This window comes from Pleurodeles waltl, chromosome 10, assembly GCF_031143425.1.
Source record: "Pleurodeles waltl isolate 20211129_DDA chromosome 10, aPleWal1.hap1.20221129, whole genome shotgun sequence".
In the NCBI taxonomy this organism is placed as follows: Eukaryota; Metazoa; Chordata; class Amphibia; order Caudata; family Salamandridae; genus Pleurodeles; species Pleurodeles waltl.
In genome coordinates, this window is record NC_090449.1 from 296,165,186 (window position 1) to 296,189,876 (window position 24,691).

The 24,691-nt window shown below is 41.7% G+C and overlaps 1 protein-coding gene across 2 annotated transcripts in view; it reads left to right on the forward strand.

The window, feature by feature from the left end:
- CLCN7 (chloride voltage-gated channel 7) overlaps nucleotides 1-24,691 on the forward strand; it is a 273,461-nt gene that overhangs the window by 41,897 nt on the left and 206,873 nt on the right. For both annotated transcript variants that reach the window (XM_069210446.1, XM_069210445.1), the window contains 3 exons: nucleotides 420-491; nucleotides 10,540-10,611; nucleotides 15,594-15,659. In XM_069210446.1, the coding sequence (XP_069066547.1) occupies nucleotides 420-491; nucleotides 10,540-10,611; nucleotides 15,594-15,659 (210 nt within the window). The remainder of the gene's footprint in view (nucleotides 1-419; nucleotides 492-10,539; nucleotides 10,612-15,593; nucleotides 15,660-24,691) is intronic.

Genomic DNA, 24,691 nt, shown 5'->3' on the forward strand with positions numbered 1-24,691 from the left:
CTCAGCGTTGAACATGCTTATCTTTGTCAATTAAAATTCTATCACTTATTCACCTCTTCACTTTGCATACCAGAACTAAGATTTGTAAATATGGATCTAAATATTGAGCAGTACATTCAGATTACTAGTGATTGTAATGAGTGGGCAGATAAAAAAAAAAGGTTCTTAATCATTCAGTCATTATCGTTGCTTTGCATTGTGCTTCAGGCACCTTTAATTTCTGGCATGACATTACAACCATTGAAATTGGAGAAATATGTTCTTACTTGACCAATTAATCTGCAAGATAAAACTTGCTAATAGTTTCTGTAGATTCTGAATGCCCTTAAAAAAGGTTCTTGAGTACACTGACAGAAGGTTTGCTTCATCCCATTTCTGCTTCATGCACTTCTAATTTCTTATCTGTTTCCTTTATGCAGGCACCCATTTGCAGCCTCTTAAGCATCGGGCACCTGAGCACAGTGGACCTTGGTGAGGATGGCCAGGAAATGGTAAGTAGACTTGCAGCTGAGAAACCCACAACTTGTGGAAGATGCAAAGAAGACTTTTTCTCACTTATCACTCACACCACCCCACGCCCATCAAGAGCCTGGGGAAGGGTGCATAGAAATCTCCAACCTCTCCCATGTGATGTAGGCTCCACTATTTGACTCCAGACTGTAAGCCTGAGCACCCTTCTGACCACCTTGTAGTACCCAATTGAACCATAATCCTCTCTAAAGTCTTACTTGATATAGCCACTCATTTCTGTACCTATGCCAATATCGATGTATCCCTGCATATATAAAGCAGAGGAACTTTCTCTTGCTGACCTACAAAGTTTGCTTAGAGCACAATAGATGTGAGTAAGTGGTGCATCCGCTACAGAGCCTAAGTACGTGATTGTCATTCTTGCTTTGAGAATATGTAATCTTGCCACTTTGCTTTGTGCTCTTGTGAATTCCAGAATATAGAACCTAATTTGCTTTATGCATGCATTCAACCATGATATCACATTAAACATTAATGGCACTGTACATAAACAAATAATAGTCTTGCGTAAAGGTTAAAATATTTTCCTCTGTCACAAATGGACTCTTGTTCTCGTCTTACAATTTTTACAATATGAAATGAAAACCATCAGAGAAAAAGGTGCATCTTACCAAACACAATTTTTTTTAATTATTGGTAACAAAAGGCAAAACGAATTTAAGATTAGGATTTTTTTAATAAGTTTACTCGCCCTTTGGCATGAGCTCTTTTTTCTGATTCTCTTCTAATACATATACACTTTCTCTTGTTCACTTGGACCATCCAGAAATTAAAGTGGCACATGGGGCTTGTATATCGTTGGTCTGAGCCTAAATATAAAGGTGATCACCTCTCTGTACTGTCTGAGCACATAACTAACTCGTCGTACACTGAAAGAACTACTTATGTATTTATGGGCGTGTTCTCTGCCACTAACCATCATATGTATTTAAACAGATCTAGAATATTTTACATTTATTGCATGAGATACTAGCTTTAGCAGTTTTATGCTGCTTTGAAGTTGAAATAATACACTTCTTAATGGAGGGTATAGGATCGCTTTGCCCTTTTTAAAATCTGCCATTTATATCTCTGGGCACCTGTTTGAAATTTGAACATAAGGATGCAGTAAATAAATAGGAAATTGACTTAGCACCTTCCCAGAATGACTTGTAGGAGAGTTTTAATTTGCAAGAGAATGACTGATTATTGATTTAGGCACGCTTCAGTTAGCATAACTAGGCCTCTTCAGGTTGCACTGACAGTCATTCATGAATGCTGCAGAAAAGTGCATATTTATTTTAGTTGTTCAAGCTTTCCACTTGCACGTTACGGTCTCTCTCAAAAAATCAACCAAAATACTGCTTTATCATGGTATCTGTGATAAACAAATGTATAATAATTTATTCTGCTATCCGGGGTAGTGGAGGAGGGAGCTGAATGATGTATTTTCATCACAAGTATAATTCGATTAACCAAACTCTGCTGGTAGTTGAAAAGGTATTTTGTTCCTGTGTTTCATATTGTATGATTTCATCTCTAATTAAATATCTACAGCTTTACCCAATAAGATGGATGGTTTAGAAAGTAGGGGTTTCTAGTGGTTTTGTACCAACTACTAGATTTACTGGTTGGTATGAATGAACCATTTCAAATCCAAACCTTCTATGTCATGATATGAGTATTTGGTCCCTATGTTCCTGAAACATTATACAAGACATGCTTTTTAGAGAGCAGAACGATTTTTCACTTTACATTTAGCTGCTGAACTATGTTTGGAGACGGGCATTATGTCAGTTTATTGCTAATGCACTTTATTAAGTACTTTTGGTTTCTGTTATTACATTATTTTGTGATAAAACCACAAGGCTATTAACTTTATAATCTTGTCACGTGCAGGTTTTAATAACAGCCATGGGCTAAATCTATGAAAGACATGGTTCCATTCCTGCCTAATTCCACCTTTCATTTGTTAATTAAAGCGCCAACAAACTGTGGTAAATTTAATGTCCATACTACTTTGTCTTGTGAGGTAGTAAACAGTGGCACAATTACTTGGCCAACCTATTTATATTTTTCGCACACAAGACTAATCACAAGACCTGGTAAATTAATCAAAAATGTAACTAAACAGTGGAAATCACACTGCTATGACTGTTGAAATGTTTATGAAGTCCAATATAATCCACATGATACTTCAAACAAAAAGATGGCCTTGACTTTTCATAAATCTAATCTAGGACTGATGTTGGTTTATGTTCGACTATAGCTGGCTTGTATCCACCTTTAATGTAAGGAGTATGTGCTTGATTTTCTGGTGCAGGACTCATTGGTTCTTCATGGGACTGTGTCATTAGGTTTCCCTTGCACATCGCTCGCGCTGTGCTTGTGAAGTCTCCTTTAATTAAAAAAAATATCTTAAACTTGTAGACTGGCCCTTACTTACCATTTGTAGGCTTCCAGGTCACTCATTTTCTGGCTTGTCATTGGCCAGGGGCATCAGGGTCACATCATCTAGGTTCACGTCCTCCTTCCTTCCTTACTGTTCCTTGGAGTCTGGACCAACTACAGTTTCCAGTTGATGCTATTGGCTGATGACCAGTGTCCTTCCACCAGCTGTATGTAGTTATATTATGTCTATATATATTTTTAAAAACATTTTCACACTCCATAAGAGTGTACATGATTTCCAATGGTCTAAGTTAATTAAATAGGGTTGGGGGGGGGAATATAAAATACATATAGATGTATGATAATTATTATACTATATATCTCCCTCCCACATATAGCACAGTTTTACAACTTGTAGTTTGATGTGCTTTTGGGTTTTCTTCTAAACCCCTGTCATGTCTTCTTTTGTCCTTTACTCAAATCTCATTTTAAACACTAGGATTCGGGCACATCTGTCCATGATGTGAGTCATCCTTTACAGGAAAGTTGTATTGTCAGTGGGTGAGACTGGCAAAAACCTGAGATTATTTTACTCTGCATTTGTGTTGTGACTCACTTCAGCTGTGGCGGCTTTATGTGAAGTTGGCTTTGTTCGGCCTGCCCAAACCGGGGAGGGGCTGGAAGTTTTTGTTCAGCATCACGTCAGTGCCCTTTCATGTCCATATACATGTACATTAAAGATGAAGTGCTCTGATGCCTCTGGGCCACGTCTGCACTATATGAAATCCCAAAATAAATAAAAAAAAATAACAGAATATACCACTATAAATAAAGTTAGATGTTGGAAAAAGGAGCTCTTGTGCACTCACCATTCTGAGATTATTTTTTAGTGTTGTGCATCTACTTTGGCTTCTGTTTAAAGTACCATTGGCACTGCCAATGGTAGTGCCCAGTAGGTATCAGTCACAGGCCATGGAGTTTAACACAGTTCCAAAGCCCTAAAATCCCACAAGTGTGGGAGCTCTTATTCAGTTCCCATCAAGGTTTTGCTGTAGAATATGCCCTTTTGCAACTTCCTATGATCCAGCCACAGAATCCCCTTTGCCTTGTTCTCAGGGTTCCTGGCCATCTTTTTTAAAAAAAAAATATTTAAGCTTTTTAAAGGTTTATGGATCCGGTTAAGATTTGCAACCTAATTGTGAACCCCATCACGTTATTTGCAAACTGATTGATTCGGACCACTAACCACAGTCACATTTACTGCAAGACATTTTCCACCACTCTGTGCTGACGCTTGAGTGTAGGTGTTCTTCACTTGCCCACATTTTCCTCTTAACCCTCTCATTAACTTTGGAAAAGTGATTTTACAAACTGTCTAGGAGGCCCTGAAATCATGCACAATGTGTAATGGTATCCTGAGGAACTAATTAATTCTTTCTTTCCAGAAATCCTTGTCACGGTTAAGTTAAACGTGGCAATTATTTTTCCTTTCTTGCAGCACACCATATACTATGCTTCTTTGGTTCTATTTTATTGTCTTGTAATTGCATTTATGTATTTCTTACTACTACTGACAAGACATTGAAGAGTTTTACTTCAAGCAGCACAGTGCTTCGAAATGTTAGGTTAGTGGTTAATAAATGTGGTTGTTGTTGGTTATTGAGAGTTTAGGAACATATTGACTCTTCTTGATCTGCCTGTTTGTTCTGGAAAGGGCAAACCTCTACAGAGACTTAACACTTTTTCGTAAAACACTATGATCATTTACCAGGCTAATAAAGTGACCAAAAACTCAACTGCCAGATGTAAATCTCCTGCATTTCATAATCTGAGACATTTGCAGATTTAAATTCAGCATCTGTTACATTCCCAGTAACAAGTAAGATCTTCAGGGTATTCCACACACCTGTGTTCTGGGTGGGCTTCTCATCCTGGACAGTCTCTCCTACTACAAGGCCAAACATGCTGTTTCTCCCTAGGAGCAGGCAGGCCGGTGTCTAGCACAAGCCAGAGCCAAAGCTCTCAAGCAGGTTTGCAAACTTTAGGTAATATCCCATCATGTCTGGGAGATGGCTATGAGGCGTTTATCAGCCCTGGATCATAGTAGTACTCTCCAAAGCACTCCCTTCCTTTTTCAAGAAGAACCTGAAACTGGAACAAATTGGGGTGGTTTGGCTCCCACCTTTTATACAGAATTTCCAGACCGAGGATCTTGATCACTGTCTAGAGACCTGAAACCGGTTTGGGGGTGATTCTTTTTCAAATTGAATATTCTGACTACAGTGCAGGCACAACCTTTCGGTAAATGGATTGCTTTCGCAAGAGGCAACAACTGTGGTGGCTCTAAGCATGAGTATCCAAAATATGACCACAATTCAGTGAGACGGCTGTACAACTGGCTTTAGCTTCCTGAATTAGCCTTATATGAAAGACAAAAGTGTAAGCACTGCCTAGAAACTTTCCTACCCCTAACAGAATCTGCTGACTCACTTCATTCTTCTTCCATGAAACAAGTGGCAGCTCCCAAGAAAAACTAATTAGAAAATCCACACAAAAGTCAAAATAGAATGTCTAAAGGTAGCTGTGTCTCCATCCTTCCACCCTTCAGTGTATTTGTCTCCTCCCTTTAGCTCCTGCAATTCAAGCAGTTCACCTCCACTGTCAGTGGAAGCTGTATTCCATTGTGCCATGTCATACCAGGGGCAAGCCAAAATGAATCCTGCTGGTTCCTGGATCCAGACTCTCACCACAGCACCGAGTCTTACTACTGTCCATATCTTAAACAAACAGTGTCAGCTCAGGTGTCTGGGAGTCACATATAATTGGAATTTTACAAACATAGAACCACTAGTCCCAGAACTCATTGGAAACAAAAAGATCTGTTCATTAGTATAATTCACAAAAATCAGCATGCTGCCACCGCCACTTTGTCAGCAGTGCAGCATCATGAGTAGTACACACACTGGAGTAGTGTTTTAGCCAGACCAAAGAAAAGTCAGAATTCCAGTTTAATATGCTTTCAGGTCAGTCCGGGCAGAGGTATGTGTGTTCACGATGCAGGGGACATTCCCACCCAATGTGCTAGTAGCTCTGCCTGTGTGGTAGGATGTTATGCTTTCTGGAGCTCAACGCTATGAAAGTACTGCGATTAGTATGGCTGTTTGTAAAAGCATGCACTTTAAAGCTGGTTGTGAGCATATGTGTACAATCTTGGGCATAACCAGTTCCCTTCTCTAAGTAAGTGTCAATGGTTGGTGTACGCATGGGCTCACAAATTGAAAGGGAAATAGCAGCTCTGCAACAACCTCTGCTTGGATTACCCGCCACCTTGGCTCTAAAGGTCCCTAAACACAGGCCACAGGAGCCCTCTCATTTTTATAGTCTGGCTTGAAAGCACAGCTGTCAGCACATAATTATGGGAGAACCACCAAGAGAGGGGCTTTGGCTTCCCACACTTGTTGGGAGCCACAGGTACATTTTTTCAGTTGGACACAAGTTGTGTGCTTCCCCAAAACAGGGCTTGACCTCCACACAGCTGTGATTATGATAATTTGGTTAATTTATCCAGCTGCCTGAGCTGGAACTTTAAGGGGCACATGCATGCCATTGTAATGGCATTAAAGTGTCTTAGAGAACTAGGTAAATTATGGTGTTTTTCTCTGGCAGCACCACTGATGGGAGGAGGGCTGTCATTAACCTACATGGACTTTTAGGTCTAGTTTGAGAGTGCATTCATAAGCCTGACCTGTTAGCATTGCCAGTGCTTGTTTCTAGTGCATTTGGGACCACCCTTTGGTTAAAGTGTGCATGGCTGTATTTAGGGGTTTGACAGACACTAAAATTCTGAGGAGTTTAAGAGGCAGTCATGTGACAATGGGACTACGAAAATTGGAATTAAAAGGTGACGCGGGAGCTGTAATCTGCTGGCTTCTATTAACACATTTGTTGTTTGTTTAATTTAAAATGCTAAAATGATACTAAACTTTGAAACTTGTCTGAAGCCTGCTACTTTTCAGATTATTTGTTAACCCATAATATAGTTTGTAAAAGACTATATTGACTTTTAAAGGGGGTCAGAAAACACTAAACTGTGCAGTTCTGGAAAATGTCTACCAGAATTGCCTAAATTGTGGTGAGCAAATCAGCTTTTGATAGGTTTGAGAGAGCTTTCTGTTTTTCTAAATTAGGGTCCACCTGGAAAGGCTGTTTAGCAGGCCCAACCACACACGTTGCTGAATATAATGCACTTTTGCAAGATGCTCCTTCTCTGAAAACAACAGTAGATTTGTTTCCATCAAGGGCAGTATGAAATTAGTATTACAGTTTTTCCCTGGAGTACCTGTGCTCAGTGAGTATTTTGTCAAGGGTTCTGGGACATACCACGTTTCCAGCACCTGCGTGGCATAGATGTCTGCAGTTCCATGTGTTTTGACTACCTATTTGGTTCCTTGTATAAATTCTTCAACCTTTCACTTTCCTTTAACCATCTTGTATGGTGTTCTGTAAATTAATATCCTTTTGTGATGTTCCCCTGCCTTGATCTTTATCTGTCTGGGCATTGATTTGTATCCCAAAATTGGGCATTGATATCTTTTTGGGGTTTGTACTGCAAGGGGAAAATTATTTACCTCAAGCCCTGAGAATATAAGTAGGTTATCTTGAAAAGAAACTGCAGATTTGAAGAGTTGGAAAAATTAGTTGTCGCAGTGCTGAGTGTCACGTAATGTAGCTGTACACTCAGGATTGTGGTATTTTCAACATTAAGTTGATTAAGTAATCTCCAGCACAGGTCAATTAATCTGGGTTTTAATTAGCAAAATACCTTAGCAATGATAGTAATCCCACAGATAGTTTTGTCAGGTGGGCCCCTGTGGGCAGATACTCATGTAGGTCAATCCCCTCTGAAAAGTATCTCTTTATGGAAAGTTTGCTACTGTGTGTTTGCCATCCTATCATGTGATTTTTGTGTTTTATTCCATTCTGGTATGAATGAAGTGCCCTTAAGTAGTAACTATGGCTCAGATTCTCTTTTGTGTAATCACCATAGAATCTGCATTAAATTGATAATAATAGTAGCACCATTCCAATTGGACGCCTTATCCAAGGTAAGAATATGTTCAAGTATTATGTGCATATGCCTTATCATTTTGTGCCTGTCTAGGAGAACTACATACAGAGAACTTTCAAGAACTATTTGAATGACTGTAATACAGTGAATAGGATATTAGTAGCTAATTATGGACTAGAACAATCCATGGACAACTCCAACTCCAGCATCATTAACTAGCAAGCATAACAAAGAAAAAAATGCATAACAGTAGTCACCGCCTGGTTCTTTGCGATCAGACAGTATACTGCTGGGTAAAATATTAAATTGATCCGTGTTAAGATAATGATACCAATTTGGAATCCATATCAGCGCTGGAGTCTGTCAAGATGTCGGTTTCATTTAATTTGTGATAGCATCAAGTGGGGAAGGTTTCCCAAGTCCCAGTCTGTTCAGCCAAGTGAGGCCGCACAACTGCCAATGGCACGCCCAACAACTGGTAGCCATAGTGGAAATCCATAAATGAGTAGAGGCATAGCCTTAGCAACATACATTTTGTTCAGCGGCAGAAATGAATAGCTCATAGAAATGTCACTATGGTTCCTGCAACAATGTTTCTTGCACTCAAGACAAAAGATGATCATATAAGGTATCCAAATAATGACATTAATGTGAAATTACCATTGAGATGCCAAGATTTGAACTTTGACCATCGGAAAATCATGGCTTGCATTGTTGATTTCTATTCCTTTTAACATTGTGAACATTAGTGAGCCTTGAGCATGACCTAATAAGAGAAGGTTAACTGCTTTATAAAGTGCTTCTATGCACTGGAGACCGAAAAGTATTGATTTTTTTTAGGACATTGCTTCAGGGATGTGTTAATGTCACTAATAAATATCAAATAAGTACTGTGCCACACACATCCCTGATGCATGCTCATCTGCCAGTAAACCCTCTGCTGATGCTTGAAAGAGCTACAGAATATGAAAGTATCAGGCATGATGAATCTTCATTATTTTTGGTATCTATAGTTTCACATAAAGTTGCAGGAACGATCCCTAGCTCCGTTGTTGGTAACGTTTTATTACTAAGCTGTTCCTTTTCAAAATGGAAATTAAGATTGAAATGTCTGGATACTTGGCTTTTTTATTCTCAATGACTGTACTACATTTTGCAGTCTACTTTGAGCTCTTGAAAAAAGTTCTGAAAGGTTTCCACTATCAAGCAACAATGTAGATGGGTTATTTATTCTAATACAAGGCTCAAGGCAAACTCCAGAGTCTTTGTGCAGACAGGTTTCCACCAGACAGGCAACTCAACACACACACCTGACAATAATGCAGATAAAAACAATGGGAATACCAGCAACCACCCTCCTGAATATCCCACCTCATTCTTGACCAACCAACACATTTTTCAGATTAAAGTAAGATACATACACAAAAGATAATTTCCCCAACAATAAATACACTCATTAAAATAATAATAACTTAATTTTGACTTCAAAAGAAATAGAGCATCACACAATTCGAATTCACTTGTAATAGTTCTTCTGTGTTTGCCATAGAAAACCATTATTGCGAGTGAGTGATTTGTGTGTACCTATTTTTTTTTAAGTGTGCCATGTAACTTCCCTATGATCTGTGATGATTTTTTGTTTTGGGGTTATGCTGTAACCTCTGAATACCCTCTCACCGTTAATAATAATCTTATTTCTTTTAGATGTTTTGTAAGTGTTCTATGCACTCTGTAAGTACTGTAAGTTAATTAAGGGTGTACAAGGGTATTTCTCCGGCTTATTCCTAAATATCTGTAGCATTTCCTTTGTAAATATTTTGGAAGGTTTCTGTCTCCCCATGAACATTTTCCTGTATATGTTTGAAGGTTTTTATTATGCCGTAACATGCCATCGGGACACTCATTGTTTTGTGCCATTGGAATCCTTGTGAAGATTCTTTGTATCAAGACTAGTGCAACGTTCCACCTCTTCTACACTTCCCTAAGGAACCGAGAACCCCTCTGTTCAGACATAATATTCTGACAGGGTAACCACTATGTTGTCTGACCACCCCTGAAGGTGTTCCTCTACCACTGTTTTCGAAATAGCAACTCTGCTACTCCCCTTTCTACTCTGTCCTCCCTGTAGTACTTACCAAGCACCCTTCATCTCTCCACTAGAACCTCCTCTCAGTTTATGCTGTATTCACATCACTCTTTCTGTAACCCCTCCATTGCGAACAGTAATTTGTAGCTTAATTTTGGGTCAGCTCTGTTTGGCTTGTAGGTTCTGCTAGAAAAACTCTTTATGCTCATATTATCTCTCACTGCTTCATGGCTGGTCTTTTCATTGTATTACATGCTTCATGTGAGTAGTGGAACCACTTACGATGTCTTAATACAGAGTAAATAGTACGTCTGATTCAACAGTGGCTGTTAATCTTAGCAAGTTATGTGATCACCCAATAGTTGCAGGACGTGCTATTGTGAAATGAAGACATAATCATAATCTTGTTCAGTTAGATGGTTTTATTATTGACTTTAGAATGTTGCTGTCCATCATGGATATTTGTTTGATTTCTGTCTTTAAGGAAAATGAACACATGCTGTCGGACCTGGAAGAGATTCCACACAATGAGAAGCTTCTCTCGCTCAAATATGAGGTAAACTATCATTAATCCTTTTATACCCCCATTTTGTTTTATATTTTTACTTGAAGATATGCCACCTTGACTCAGAAGTAGAAATGGAAAAGATGTAAGGAAAGAATGTTGGTGATGACATTTAACAAGGGCAGGAGAAGCACAGTAAGGAAATATGGGTGCGGGTAGAAGTTGAAAAACAAGACCAGCACTATACCTAGTTTTTGACATAAAGTACAAATTGGAAAGGCAGTGGAGAGATGAATCCCACATTAGGAAGCATGTTTTAGTAATTTGATAGTATTGAGAGGGGTGTCTTTACAAGTGGAGTGGAGGGTTTTCTAACCAAGTATTAGAACCTGATTGATACTGAAGGTGGAATTGGAAGAGCAAAAGGTAAATGAACTGTGGTGGAGCTGGGAAAGTAAAAGGAGCAAAATAAGTTGTGGGTAGTGATGAGCATAAATATTATAGATCTAATTCTTTGTAGGGAGTATCATTGAATTTTGAAACAAGTGTTGAAAGCCATGTATGTAGTGATCTGTATTGGTAATGTTAAAGACAAAGCACACAGTTAATAATTTTTTAAAATAGAGACTTTGGCAACTGCTTGAGCCTTATCTTTTGTATACATTAATTTTCGTGCAGCAATGTTCATTTTTGCGGGGGAGGATGGGTGGCTAAATTGTAACTGCTCACCTCAGAAGGCTGATAAACTTGCCCTCTGCCTTCTTACTTGTTTCACTCTGAGTTGAGAAGTGTTCTATGACACTAATGGTCACCAGATTTAAAGCACTCCTATATAGTGTACATTTTTAGCAATTGTGGTGAAGTAATGTTTATTTTAAAAAAACACAAACAATCCCAAGCATTAGTCTGTTGGCGAAAACAATGATGTACTTCATTTAAAAAAATTTTGACGTCATTGGAAACAGTGTAGTATTTGTCAGTTCCTGGGACTAGAAATTGTTCTTCTGTCTTTTGCCCCTGATTACTTTTCACAAGCTGGAGAAATGTTTCTTCTGCCCGTCCTTCCCCTCACAAATGCTCTGCACAACGCTCACTTCTCAGAGGGAGCAACAGCAGTATGCTGTTGAGCCAGCAGAGTCAATTGCAGCCATTTTCTGCTTTACGCCTGCTGCAAACTCATCCTTAAGAAAACTTGGTATCATATAGTACAGATATGAACATTGAGATGAATGCTATTACGAGGCCTAGCTACTATGTCAGAATAGCAGATTACACACACATTAGGTCTACGGTACAGTCAGGTATGCTAACTTTGGGGAAATCTCAGGACAGATGTTGCGAGAGCCTTCTTTGTAAGGACTGGACAGCTCTGTATTATGGCAGAGAATTTAAGATCTTTGTACGTGATTGAAAGGGTTCAGTGGTTTGCCGAGGCTAATATGATGTTTCTTGTGCAAGTGCATATTTTTAGGCCTTTGGATACAGGTTTGCACTCAGAAATTTGATGAGCTCTGGAATGGAGTTTCATAGGCTGTATGCTATTCATCTAGTGTACCCTGTAATGTATTGATACAGGTACTGATCCATGTATAGTGTGCCACCTGTTCCCTGGTTGGGCTGGATTGGGCTTGTAAAATTGTCATGTAATGTGTTGCTCCAGAAATGGCTAAGCTCTGCACTGGTTTTGCCCTGTGGCTTAAATGGTCTTGTAAATTGACAAAGGTTTTCATCTGTGGAAATGGATTGCTCTTGGTACTTGGAATATTTTCAAGTCTTTTTTTTGTCAAGATATAGCTTGCGATCAGCACAGTGTTTCACCACTTTCCAGGCTAGTGGATGAAGGACTCTGAATCAGTACAGTACTGTGAAGCATTGTAACTCGAGCCACTTGCATGTGAATTGGCATGTAGATGTACAGATTTTGCATTTAGGACTGAATAACATGAATGGTAAAAGAGTATTGATTTTTTTCACTTCTAGCACTGGGTGACTAGAGGAGTGCTTTCTTATTCACGTCTCAGGAGTGGAATGTTGGCAAAAAGATAAATAGCAACCTACCTCCTATTGGGTAGTTCAGAGAATCCTCCCTCAGAGAGAAATAATAAATTATTTTTTCATTGTTCTATTTCAGGGCATGGTTAGAAATGGGGTTTCTGGTTGGCAAGGGCATGCAACTAAGCCAGGCAGAACCCACCACCCTAGTCAGGGTAAGGTACACACCAGAGATAACCTGTTGTCATCCCCTGGTAGTGTGGCACAGAGCAATCAGGCTTATCTCCAGAAGTCATATGTAAAGCATTTACACACACACACGCACACGCACACGCGCACACGCACACCTCTCCACTCAGGATTATGTATAACAAATATGCTTCTTATATTGTAAATATATCTTAGACCAAACATTGCATAAATCATGAGCATGGTGCATCTGATGTAGTATTCATTATCCTGACATTACAGGTTTTCAGAACAACATAGAACAAATCATCCTGGCAGGGAATGCAGATGTTAGATTAGAAAACACACTGGTCACAGTCACAGGTCCATAAATCACTCCGTATCCTCGCTAGTGTACCAAGAATAACAAGCCCACATAGAACCAAGGATCCCTGCCCTACTAGTGGAGTTACAGTACTTCTGAGAGGGAGCCTGGTGGAGGTAGGGCACCTGAGTGTTGGGGCGCCTTCTACCTATAATATGGTACTGTGGTTTCCAAATACATGAAGGGCTTTCCTAAAGATGACTCTGCAGTGTCCTCATGCAAGGTTTTCCCCCTTTCAATGGCGGAGCCGACCAGAGCCCACTCCTCTAGGTAGGGGGAGGGAGAGTGCCTGTGTACAGAAGTGTGAGCAGACTTTGCCCCCAACTTCTAAGCCCGGCTACCTGCAGTTGCGCGGTGAAACTGCAGGTCTTTAATATTTTCACTTGGGTCAGGCCATCCCTTCTGAATGCAGGCCAGGGGAGACCGTACCTGGGATCGAGCAAGGTGTGGCCCACGCTGTGGCTTCTGGGATCTCAGAGCCGGCTTCTTGTAATGCTTGCCTTTTCCCGCCACGTCCCCTTCTTTCCTTCCGGGGGCCGGCCCGTACCATTGAAACGTTTCCCTCACAATTTGGATGCGGCGGCTGATGTTGCACACGAGCTCCGATTCTGACCGCCGATCGCGTGACATGGCAGGAGGTTCCCTCCGGCTAGTAGATAGTGCACTTGATTGCGCAGCAACAATCTGACGTGAGCAGGCGGCGATCGAGTGTGCTGCACTAAGTTTGAGCATGGGTCTCCGCAGTCTTGGAATGGGGCCCACACGAATGTGCCGCCCTGAGAGATGCACAAGTGCTAGTGCTAACAATGAGCGGTGCTCCACATGCGCTGGTTTTGAAGCAGGCAGAAACCCAAAGCTGAGATATTACAGTCCTCACTCAAAAATACACTGCCAAAGGGGATGAGCTCTTTTATGACCCTGCAGTCTTTCGAATGGAAGGGGGTGGTGAGAACACTGGGCACAGGGCAGGGCAGCAGGCAGCAGGCCAGCACACAGGACAAGATCTAAGGTTGCAGTTCCTCCTGCAGCCCAGCAGTAAGCAGACAAGTAGTAGGTAGCAGTGCCCCCAACAGGAGAGCAGTCCAGATGAGTCTTTGGGGCAGCGCAGCAGCCCTTCTGACAGAGGTTCAGTCCCAGTTCCAAAAGTGCTAAAAAAAAACATGGGGTCAGAGCCGTTGTACTTATACTCAAAAATGTCTTTATTCGGGGGTTGACTTCAAAGGAACCCTTTCAAGTGAAACACAACCCCTTTGAATCCAGCCCTGGCTCCAGACATCAGTAGGGGGTAATGAGCCTTTTGTGTGAGGCAGGACACAGCTTATTGATATGTAAGGTGTGAATGACCCTCCCTCTCCCCACATTAGTATGCCAGTGCCTCTTTTGTCATATCCAGCCCCTCCTTTGTTGTGGCTGCTTTGAACGTATGCACCAAGTGGAGCTGTCACTCTGCCCTAGATGTGGATTGGAGTCAGGCTACAAAGCACTAGAGTTAAAAGCACAGAGAAATGGCCACTTTCTAACAATTGTATTTCTAAAATAGTAATGTAAAAACCAACTAAATTAGTGGTCGGGATTTCTCACTACCATTCCAAACATGCCCACACTACTCCTCACAGAGCAGAAATTACCACTTAGACATATATAAGGAAATTCCCAATGCTATCCTATGGGAGGAGCAGCCCTCACAGTAGTGAAAAATGAAATGGGCTATTTGTCACTACTAGGACATGTAAAAACATATAAGTAGATTCCCTACCCTTTACATTCACAACACCCTGCCCAGAGGCTATGTAGGGCCGACCTTAGGGGTGATTTAGATGTAGTAAAAAAAGGTTTAGGCCTTGGCAAGTAGTTTGAATTGGCGAGTCAATTTGGCAGTAAACTGTGCACACGTGCACTGTAAGGCCAGGCCAGAGATCAGTTTGAAAAGCTACTTCTGTGGGTGGTGCAATCAGCTCTGCAGGCCTACTAATAGCATTTAATTTATGGGCCCTAGAGATATCGTATGCTATTTTACAAGGGACTTGCATGTAAATTAAAAATTCCAAACCGGTGTAAGCCAGTCATAGCAAGTTTAGAGAGCACATGCACTTTAACACTGATTAGCAGTGATAAAGTGCCCAGAGTTCTAAAGCCAGCATAAAGAGGGTCAGAAAAAGGAGGAGAAAGGCAAAACATCTGGGGAAAACCCTGCAGAAAGGGCCATTTCAAAACGGGCGCAAAGAATGTGTGAAAGAATGCGGTACACTGCAGAACACTTTGGTGGCTGTATATACAAATGTTAGCTCACTGGTACTTCAGTCACTGGGAATATAATCCAGAGGACTGCATGCACCTTTTCTTTGGAGGTTAATTGGCTCCTGGTCCTTGAGTGTGTTATGCCAGTGTACGGTACAGCCTTAGGGCTGCTGTCACATAGCTTTCTTGAGAAATATGTTTGTCTTGTGTGGGATGTGCAGCTCATCACAGGTTGTTTTTTTTTTCATAGAGCTTGGATTATGACAACACAGAGAATCAGTTGTTTATGGAAGAAGAGCGACGCATTAACCACGCGGTGAGTAAGATATCTACGTGCCCGAAAACAAGATATGGGGGGGGGGGGGGGGGGAACAGCCTCTGCTTATAAAGGTCACAAACCTCATTCATGCTTATTAATGTGTCTGCATCATGTTTCACTATTATTTGATTTGTTTTGATTTCGCCTCAACTACCACGTTTCATAGTTTTGCTGAACGTTTACAGAAATCAAGCCCAACAGGAGACAACACTTATAAAGTGCATTTTAGCAAGGATTAAAACGCATATATTTGAGTTTTCAAATATACATGAACATGTTATAGAAGGAACAAGGCTGGTAACGCAGCCAAAAAGCAACATTTATTTGTTTGAATGCCCTAACTTGAGAATATATATATATATTTTTTTTTAAACATATTTGAGCCTTGGAGGGCAGGGTTTGTTTCATTATGTGTATCAGATTCTAAAGATGTGATAGAAGCATATAAACGTCTTCCCGCACTGCTGGGATGCCTCCCTCCTTGCAGGTCCAGTGTTGGCCCGTGGCCAATGATACCTTTTTTTCCCTCTCCACTTGTTCAGACAGCCCCTTTTGCAGGGCTGGAGAATTCATATTGCCCAACGCCCGAGACATGTTGATTTCTGTCCGGGGACAAGACGATTTAATGTCCATTTTGTCCGACGGTCAACTAGACATTAAATCATAGTAAACGGCGACAAAGCTGCAACACTTTTGTGCTCTCGGTCAAAAACAGGAAATGGGTATATTTGCCCACACACGTGTGCTGCTTAGTAAGGGATGGGACAGGATGCCTGGGCTAAAGTAAGTAAATTCCTTGCGTTTTCCAAGTATGGAAAAAGGTTTTTGTAATGAAATGCACATGTCAAGGTTGAACAAAAAGTGCTGGGCCTAACCAAAAGTCAGAAGTTCAGAAAAATGCACTAACAATTATGGAGGCAACTATTGACAGTAGCTCTTCCAATGCACCCCACACCTGTACTCTGATATCAATGTACTGGAAACCACAAGCAGCTCTGCCAGTACACCTAAAATCTGAGTTAAGAATGCTCTGCTTTTCCTATAATCAGAGTCACAAGCAACTTTGCCGCTGTACCTGTATCGATGCCTACCCCAACTTATGCACTTCGATCAATGGTGTAAATTTGGCGCAGCTGCACTTCAAAACATTTTTCTTCTTCAGCCACATGGAAAAAGACCTTTCCCTACAATCCCACCAAATTAGGTGGTGTTTTGCCCCCACTGCTACCCTGGACACGGATTCAGTCCAACCTTTGATATGAGTAACTATTTGGCCATGTCCATGATTAGAATGGTCTATGGAAAGATTGTTGAATACTCCAAAATGCATTATTTTGTGGGTGTATACAAATTTCCCAGGGCATTCCCACCCTCAAACACCCTCTTCTCATACCTCAAGTAATATTTATTCATAAGAAAATGTATGTATAAGTGAATCTTTTTACAAGTGCACGTCTACACTTTGAGGCTAATAAACTGAAAAGCTGTACCATTTGCAAACCAAAGTTGAAACAAGCATTGGCAAACTATAGAGTCAAAAAGACTAGGGGAGTCCAACTTGTGCCAAGGAGGGGCAAATCCATACTAGATTTTCAGGATTATCACATAAAATATTCATTTAATTTCATTGGAACTAATTAGGATAGTCTGGTAATTCTGAAAGTCTGGCCATGGATTCCGACCTGCCCCCATGGTCCCACGTTGGACATCTTTTCCACCTAATCCAAAACTTTTTTGGAACCCATCCCCTTCTGCAACAAACATTTGTATTTCTTACACATTTGTATAAAGTCCAAATGAGTGGTTTCTTCCAGCTTTTTTAGAAGTACATGGGTGTCTTTGCTGGCAGTATTTCTGCTCTAGTCAGGCCCAGGTTAGGCATATGTTATGCAAACCTTTCCTGTTAGTTACTGCCTAATGCATAAATGACTTTGCCCATGCTGCCAAGCAGCCTGAGGGCACCAGCCTGTCAGTAAGCTTTGTGACTATTCTATTTGCATAGTCATCTCTGACTACTTCGGTATAAAAAAGCATCAGGAACTGGCCAGAGATTTGAGAATAGGTGGGACAAGTTGATTGTCTTACAGGACATGAAGATTTCTGTTACGTTTTGTCCCATGGACAAGCAGATTATTAAAACATTTCCACGCCCCTGCCTCTTGACCAGCAATACTTGAGATCGCTTCCCCCCTTTTGAGGGTTGGACACATGTACATTCTTTGGACGGTTGTGTTGGAGTAACAACTTTTCTGTCAGCCATTCGTGTTCTAAAGTTTGTAAGACTTTATTGACCTTTTTTACTGCAAGAAAGGTAACCTGTAATCCCTTAAGAATCACGGTTCCTAAAATTAAAATCGGTAAATCAAAATTGGGCATCTGCTCTTCTGACTACTCAGGAGCACAATTATCGAATGTCTTACTAAATTATCCAAGACTAATTCCAGACTAGTAGATTTGAATATTCCCCCCCCCCTGATTTCCTTAATATTTAAAAGATGTACCTGCTTATGGATGGGTGTCTTGGATGGTTGCTAAGAAATGCAACATAACCAAGTCATCCCACCAGAGTATGGAAGCTTCCTGCCAGTTACTGTTTTTTATTTTAAATTGTATTATTTGTGATGGTTAGTTAATAACAACCAAACACTAATACTTAACCATATTTCTTATTCAACAAGGGGCAACTAGTGATGACCTACTGTTATAATACAGGAAATAGGAACTGAACAACAAGCTTTCTAAAGTTGTGACAATATTGCCACTTGAAACATAGTATGTGCTGCTTATTTCAGTCTGCTACAAATTGTATAAAACAGTACAAATCTTCAGCCATTCCAAACAATACCCCACTTGGAGTCACATCGAGTTTGTTGTACCAGAGATAGTTTTCAGGTCCTCTTGTTGAAATCAGCGAAGGCATTGTTTGAAAAACTTTGTTACCTTTGCCTGTTCCAAGCTGGACATGGGGCACGGAAACTCTTGGTTTTTAAAGGTATTCTATTTTTAAGTCTTATTTACCAGACAATAAGAAATTAAACTTCTTCAAAATTCTATTACTCGAGCTCGTCATGTCTCTGGGTTCCAGCTGCAGCCCTGGACACAGTCTTGATATAGTCTTGGGAGAATAGAAAACAGAGGATTAGACATGTGTTCTAGTTAGAAAGGTACGTGATTTGCAAAAAATCTTGTGCTTCAGTCAGCCTTCCTTTTATATGGGCTTGTATTAAAAAGGGTGTACTGAGATGAATATTAATCCTGTTCTCTTAGTCAAATTTGTTTCCCAAAGAAAAAAGAATCACCTTGAATGATGAAACACTCGCTTTGTGCTGTTTCTAAGCCTTTCCTGAATGAGGAAGCATTTACTCCTTGCTTGCCCCACCATTCCGCAGCACTTATTTGGCATTGCCACCAAGCCTCAGGGCCAAAGCAGAAGTAAACAAAGCATCCAGCTCTGCCTGACAACTTAGCAGTAGACACTGGAGTCCTAGGTATACTCGCCTTTTCATCTTTGTCCATTTTCAGGTTCCTGATCCTTCTCCTGTGAGGTGTTCTAGTTCCACTTGGCATCTTGGAAGTGGTGTGGGCTCTTCTCAGCCTTCCATTCCACCTCTTGTGGCTTCCTCCCTTCCTCTCTTTTTCAAGTTTGCTGTAGTGTTAAGGTCTTACCCAGTGCTATGTATGGCATCACTTCCTGTATATTCCTTGTCTGACTTCCAGCAAGTAACTAATTATAGGCTGAGGTACAAGTACAATCCAGCCGCATAGATAGGGCAAGTATGCATTTTATTGCAATAAGCCAAAAGTAGGTGCAAATAACCCAGGAGTGGTAGTTTGTGATAATACAGTGGGGGAAAAAGTGCTAATCGAACAGAAACCTGGTGTATTAAATATTGAGGTTAACCTACTTGTAGCGGATTTTTGGAAGACTAATTACTTCAAGCTGAATAGAACCCAACTAGACTGTCCACAGATAAGGGATTGACTAAAGTATCAGCAGGAGTTTTGGGCTCAAGCCAGTTCACTCCATGCCCAACTGGAAGATTGGGAGGGCAGATTGAGAAGGAACAATTTAAGACTTTAAGACTTTTGAGTGCCAGAATAGGCAGTGGAGCGTAGAAACCAAGCTAACCATGGAGGAATAGATAACAAATGCCCTTAAACCCAGGGATCTACCTTGCCTCTTTTTCTGGATAGAAAGGGCCCGCAGAGTCCTGGTTCCCCCTCGAAAGTCCTATGCTGTGCTGAGGGCCATAGTCATCTACGTTTTTAGTTTACACTATTGTGATGTGATTTTGCAGTCAGTCAGGCGAAACGTTCCATTTCATTTAGGAGAATGATTCTTTTCCCAGGCTTCACAGAAACAGTGCAGAGATGATGAAGAGGCTTTGACACAACAATGAATGCTGCCTGAGAAAATGAATTACAATAAATCATGATTTTCCCCACCAGATTTTGATTCATTTCAGAAAAGACATGGCACTTGAGGGCACCTAAAAATGGCTGCATGGATGGCGACGTGTCTGGTGGTGAGAGAGCTACGAAAGAATAAAGAACTGAAATATAGAGCATCGATCCAATTAAGCAAATCATGGCAGAACTGAAGAAGTTGAATCCATGTGATGAAATCTGGATAATCCTCAATGCGAGACTGGCATAGACATTGTTGGGACTGAGGTGATGGTTGTACAGCAGTTGTAGTTGATGCAGGTGGAAACAACTATGTGAGAAGTAGACAGAGAAGTACAAGCACCTAAAATTTACACTGGAAAATCTACAAATGACACCGTAGTTGGTAACATACTTGTTTTTGATGTCCATTACCATACAAAGGAACTGAAATACCAAATAGAACTAGTTGTGTCGTAGACTAAACCTGTAGCTTGTGAAAAAGATTTTGAACAGTCAACTGATATTGATAGGGGTTGGATACTATAAACTGTAAATACAAAATAGCTGAGCTCATTAGGATCTGATGGTATGATTACTCACAGTACGGAGTGGGTTGAGGTTGGGGGTTGGAGGTGTGACTTTGGGAACTAGAAAGTAACCGCAGCCCCTTCCCCATTTACCACCTAGATGCCTTCAGCCCTCACTTTTAGAGTGCGTAGAAGGGTCCTTACACAATAGATTAGGTAATTATTTGATACTGTGACATGAGTACAACATGCAATCGGTTTTAGACTCATGTTGTTGTGTGACTTAGGGAAAAGTTGGGATTTTTCAAAGTTGTAACATTAAATGGAGCATAGTTGTCACAGTAGCTGTACGACATACTGGAGCAGCTCTGATCCATACATTACACAAGGACAATATGCATGTGGCAAGGTGCCCCAAATCTATGACCATAATTTCACAACGTAATAAGATAAATAGAATAGTGGTCCAGCTCTTCAAATCAAAGCAGAGCAGTATACAGACAAGAAATTCCTCCCATCAGAAATTATTACAGTGTGATAGGTTGTGAAAGATATAGACTGCTCTGTTGTTCAGGTTACACATCTGGATCCCGAATAGTGGCAAAACTGGTACACAAATCCCATGTATTTCATGTAGACAAATCATGAATGAATACAGGCAAAGGGAGTTCAATATGATACAGTCTTAGGGAATATGTGATTGTGAACAGCTACTATTCACCAGTTTTTATGTGCCACCAAGCTTGTAGTCCTCTGTGTTAATGACTTTAGGTACAATCTTATTGGTGCTCCCTCAAGCCCTGGGATAATGGGAAGGGATTTCAACTTGATTATGGATGGGTAGATGAGTTTCGATGAAAAGACTTGTGTGGCATTCTATATGCCATGGGCTCACACGATGTGTGGAAGGGCTTGTATGCCACTGAAAAAGCTTGCTTGTTCTTTTCGGGAGAACATAACACATAGGGGAGGCTACATTACTTCTTCACCACAGGGACACAGACACCAAGGTCAGTCATACATAGCGGGGAGGATATCTGATCACTTGCCAATGGTGATTGCCACATATTCTATTTGAAAAAAAGGGGAAAGTGGACCGGTAGATGACATAAAGGAAGGGAGAAAAGAGAAAAAGCACTGTCCCTTGCTACAGGTAGTTCTTCTGTATAGCACTTCTCCTCGATCTGCTAGTGGGCTACATGAATAAGGCACATGTTCACTCACACTGCTGTTTGCTGATAACAAAAAAACAGTATTTCATCCAGGACTGGAGAGCAAGTCTCTTTAAAAAAGAAAAAAAAAAGCAGTGACTGTACAATAGGTTTGTGATGTAATTGACCTCCTACGAGATAGTGCGATAAAAGCTTATACTTTATAGATATTTCATTTTGAATATGATTGTTTGTGCAGGTAAAGGTAATCGTATTCAAGTATGGCATCCCCAAATTGTGTTTTTTGCATTGGGGGTTCTTAGAAATGATGTTCCTCTCAGAGGTCACCCCTGCATTCTTGACATGTAAGAAAAGGTTTTCATCGTATTTCTGTTGATTTATAATCTGGTTTGGTTTGTAGAGCATGTCACACTCTTAGCGGACAGATAGTATGCCACATTGAGGAGCCAGGCTTGGTTGGAAGAATGTTAAATTGTTCCTTTTCCAGTGTGGGAAGCATGGGGATCGTGCATGAGTCACCAGAATACTGTTATCTAGTCTTAGAATCGAACAGCTATGGTTAACGTGGTATGAGGAGGGGTGAACTGTGAAGACACTGGCACTTTACAGTAATTGATATAAATACCCAGAGGAAAAGCTCACTGCAAACACTCAATAAAAGCAAGTATGACTGTAGGATGCTGGACTGGCTTGTAGTGAGTACCAAGGGGTATTTACACCTTGCACCAGGCCCAGGTATCCCTTATTAGTGTAGAGGGGTGTCTAGCAGCTTAGGCTGATAGAAAAGGTAGCTTAGCAGAGCAGCTCAGGCTGAACTAGGAGACGAGTGAAGCTCCTACAGTACCACTAGTGTCACTTGCACAATATCATAAGAAAACACAATACACAGATATACTAAAAATAAAGGTACTTTATTTTTATGACTATATGCCAAAGTATGAGGATAGCAAATATACACAAGATATATGTACACAATACCAAAATATGCAGTAATAGCAATTGAAAACAGTGCAAACAATGTATAGTCACAATAGAATGCAATGGGGGCACATAGGGATAGGGGCAACACAAACCATATACTTTAGAAGTGGAATGCGAACCACGAATGGACCCCAAACCTATGTGACCTTGTAGAGGGTCGCTGGGACTGTAAGGAAACAGTGAGGGTTAGAAAAATAGCCCACCCCAAGACCCTGAAAAGTGGGTGCAAAGTGCACCTAAGTTCCCCAAAGAGCACAGAAGTCGTGATAGGGGAATTCTGAAGGAAAGACCAACACCAGCAATGCAACAACGATGGATTTCCAGACGAGAGTACCTGTGGAACAAGGGGACCAAGTCCAAAAGTCACGATCACGTCGGGAGTGGGCAGATGCCCAGGAAATGCCAGCTGTGGGTGCAAAGGAGCTGCCACCGGATGGTAGAAGCTGTGGATTCTGCAAGAACAACAAGGGCTAGAAACTTCCCCTTTGGAGGATGGATGTCCCACGTCGTGAAGAGTCGTGCAGAGGTGTTTCCGTGCAGAAAGACCGCAAACAAGCCTTGCTAGCTGCAAGGGTCGCGGTTAGGGTTTTTGGATGCTGCTGTGGCCCAGGAGGGACCAGGATGTCGCCAATTGCGTGAGGAGACAGAGGGGGCGTCCAGCCGGACAAAGAGCCCACTCAGAAGCAAGCAGCACCCGCAGAAGTGCCGGAACAGGCACTACGAAGTGGAGTGAACTGGAGCTCACCCGAAGTTGCACAAGAGGGTCCCACGACGCCGGAGGACAACTCAGGAGGTTGTGCAATGCAGGTTAGAGTCCCGGGGACCCAGGCTTGGCTGTGCACAAAGGAAATCCTGGAAGAGTGCACAGGAGCCGGAGTAGCTGCAAAACACGCGGTTTCCAGCAATGCAGTCTAGCGTGGGGAGGCAAGGACTTACCTCCACCAAACTTGGACTGAAGAGTCACTGGACTGTGGGAGTCACTTGGACAGAGTTGCTGAGTTCAAGGGACCTCGCTCGTCGTACTGAGAGGAGACCCAGAGGATCGGTGAAGCAGTTCTTTGGTGCCTGCGGTTGCAGGGGGAAGATTCCGTCGACCCACGGGAGATTTCTTCGGAGCTTCTAGTGCAGAGAGGAGGCAGACTACCCCCACAGCATGCACCACCAGGAAAGCAGTCGAGAAGGCGGCAGGATCAGCGTTACAAGGTCGCAGTAGTCGTCGTTGCTACTTTGTTGCAGTTTTGCAGGCTTCCAGCGCGGTCAGCAGTCGATTCCTTGGCAGAAGGTGAAGAGAGAGAGATGCAGAGGAACTCTGATGAGCTCTTGCATTCGTTATCTAAAGAATTCCCCAAAGCAGAGACCCTAAATAGCCAGAAAAGGAGGTTTGGCTACTTAGGAGAGAGAATAGGCTAGCAACACCTGAAGGAGCCTATCAGAAGGAGTCTCTGACGTCACCTGCTGGCATTGGCCACTCAGAGCAGTCCAGTGTGCCAGCAGCACCTCTGAGTGGTCACTCCCCTTTCCTTTGTCCAGTTTCGCGCCAGAGCAGGGCTGAGGGATCCCTGAACCGGTGCAGACTGGCTTATGCAGAGATGGGCACCATCTGTGCCCATCAAAGCATTTCCAGAGGCTGGGGGAGGCTACTCCTCCCCAGCCCTGACACCTTTTTCCAAAGGGAGAGGGTGTAACACCCTCTTTCTGAGGAAGTCCTTTGTTCTGCCTTCCTGGGCCAAGCCTGGCTGGACCCCAGGAGGGCAGAAACCTGTCTGAGGGGTTGGCAGCAGCAGCAGCTGCAGTGAAACCCCGGGAAAGGTAGTTTGGCAGTACCTGGGTCTGAGCTAGAGACTCAGGGGATCATGGAATTGTCTCCAATTCCATGATCCTAGACATGTTACATGGCCATATTCGGAGTTACCATTGTGACGCTATAAATATGTCGTGACATATGTATAGTGCACGCGTG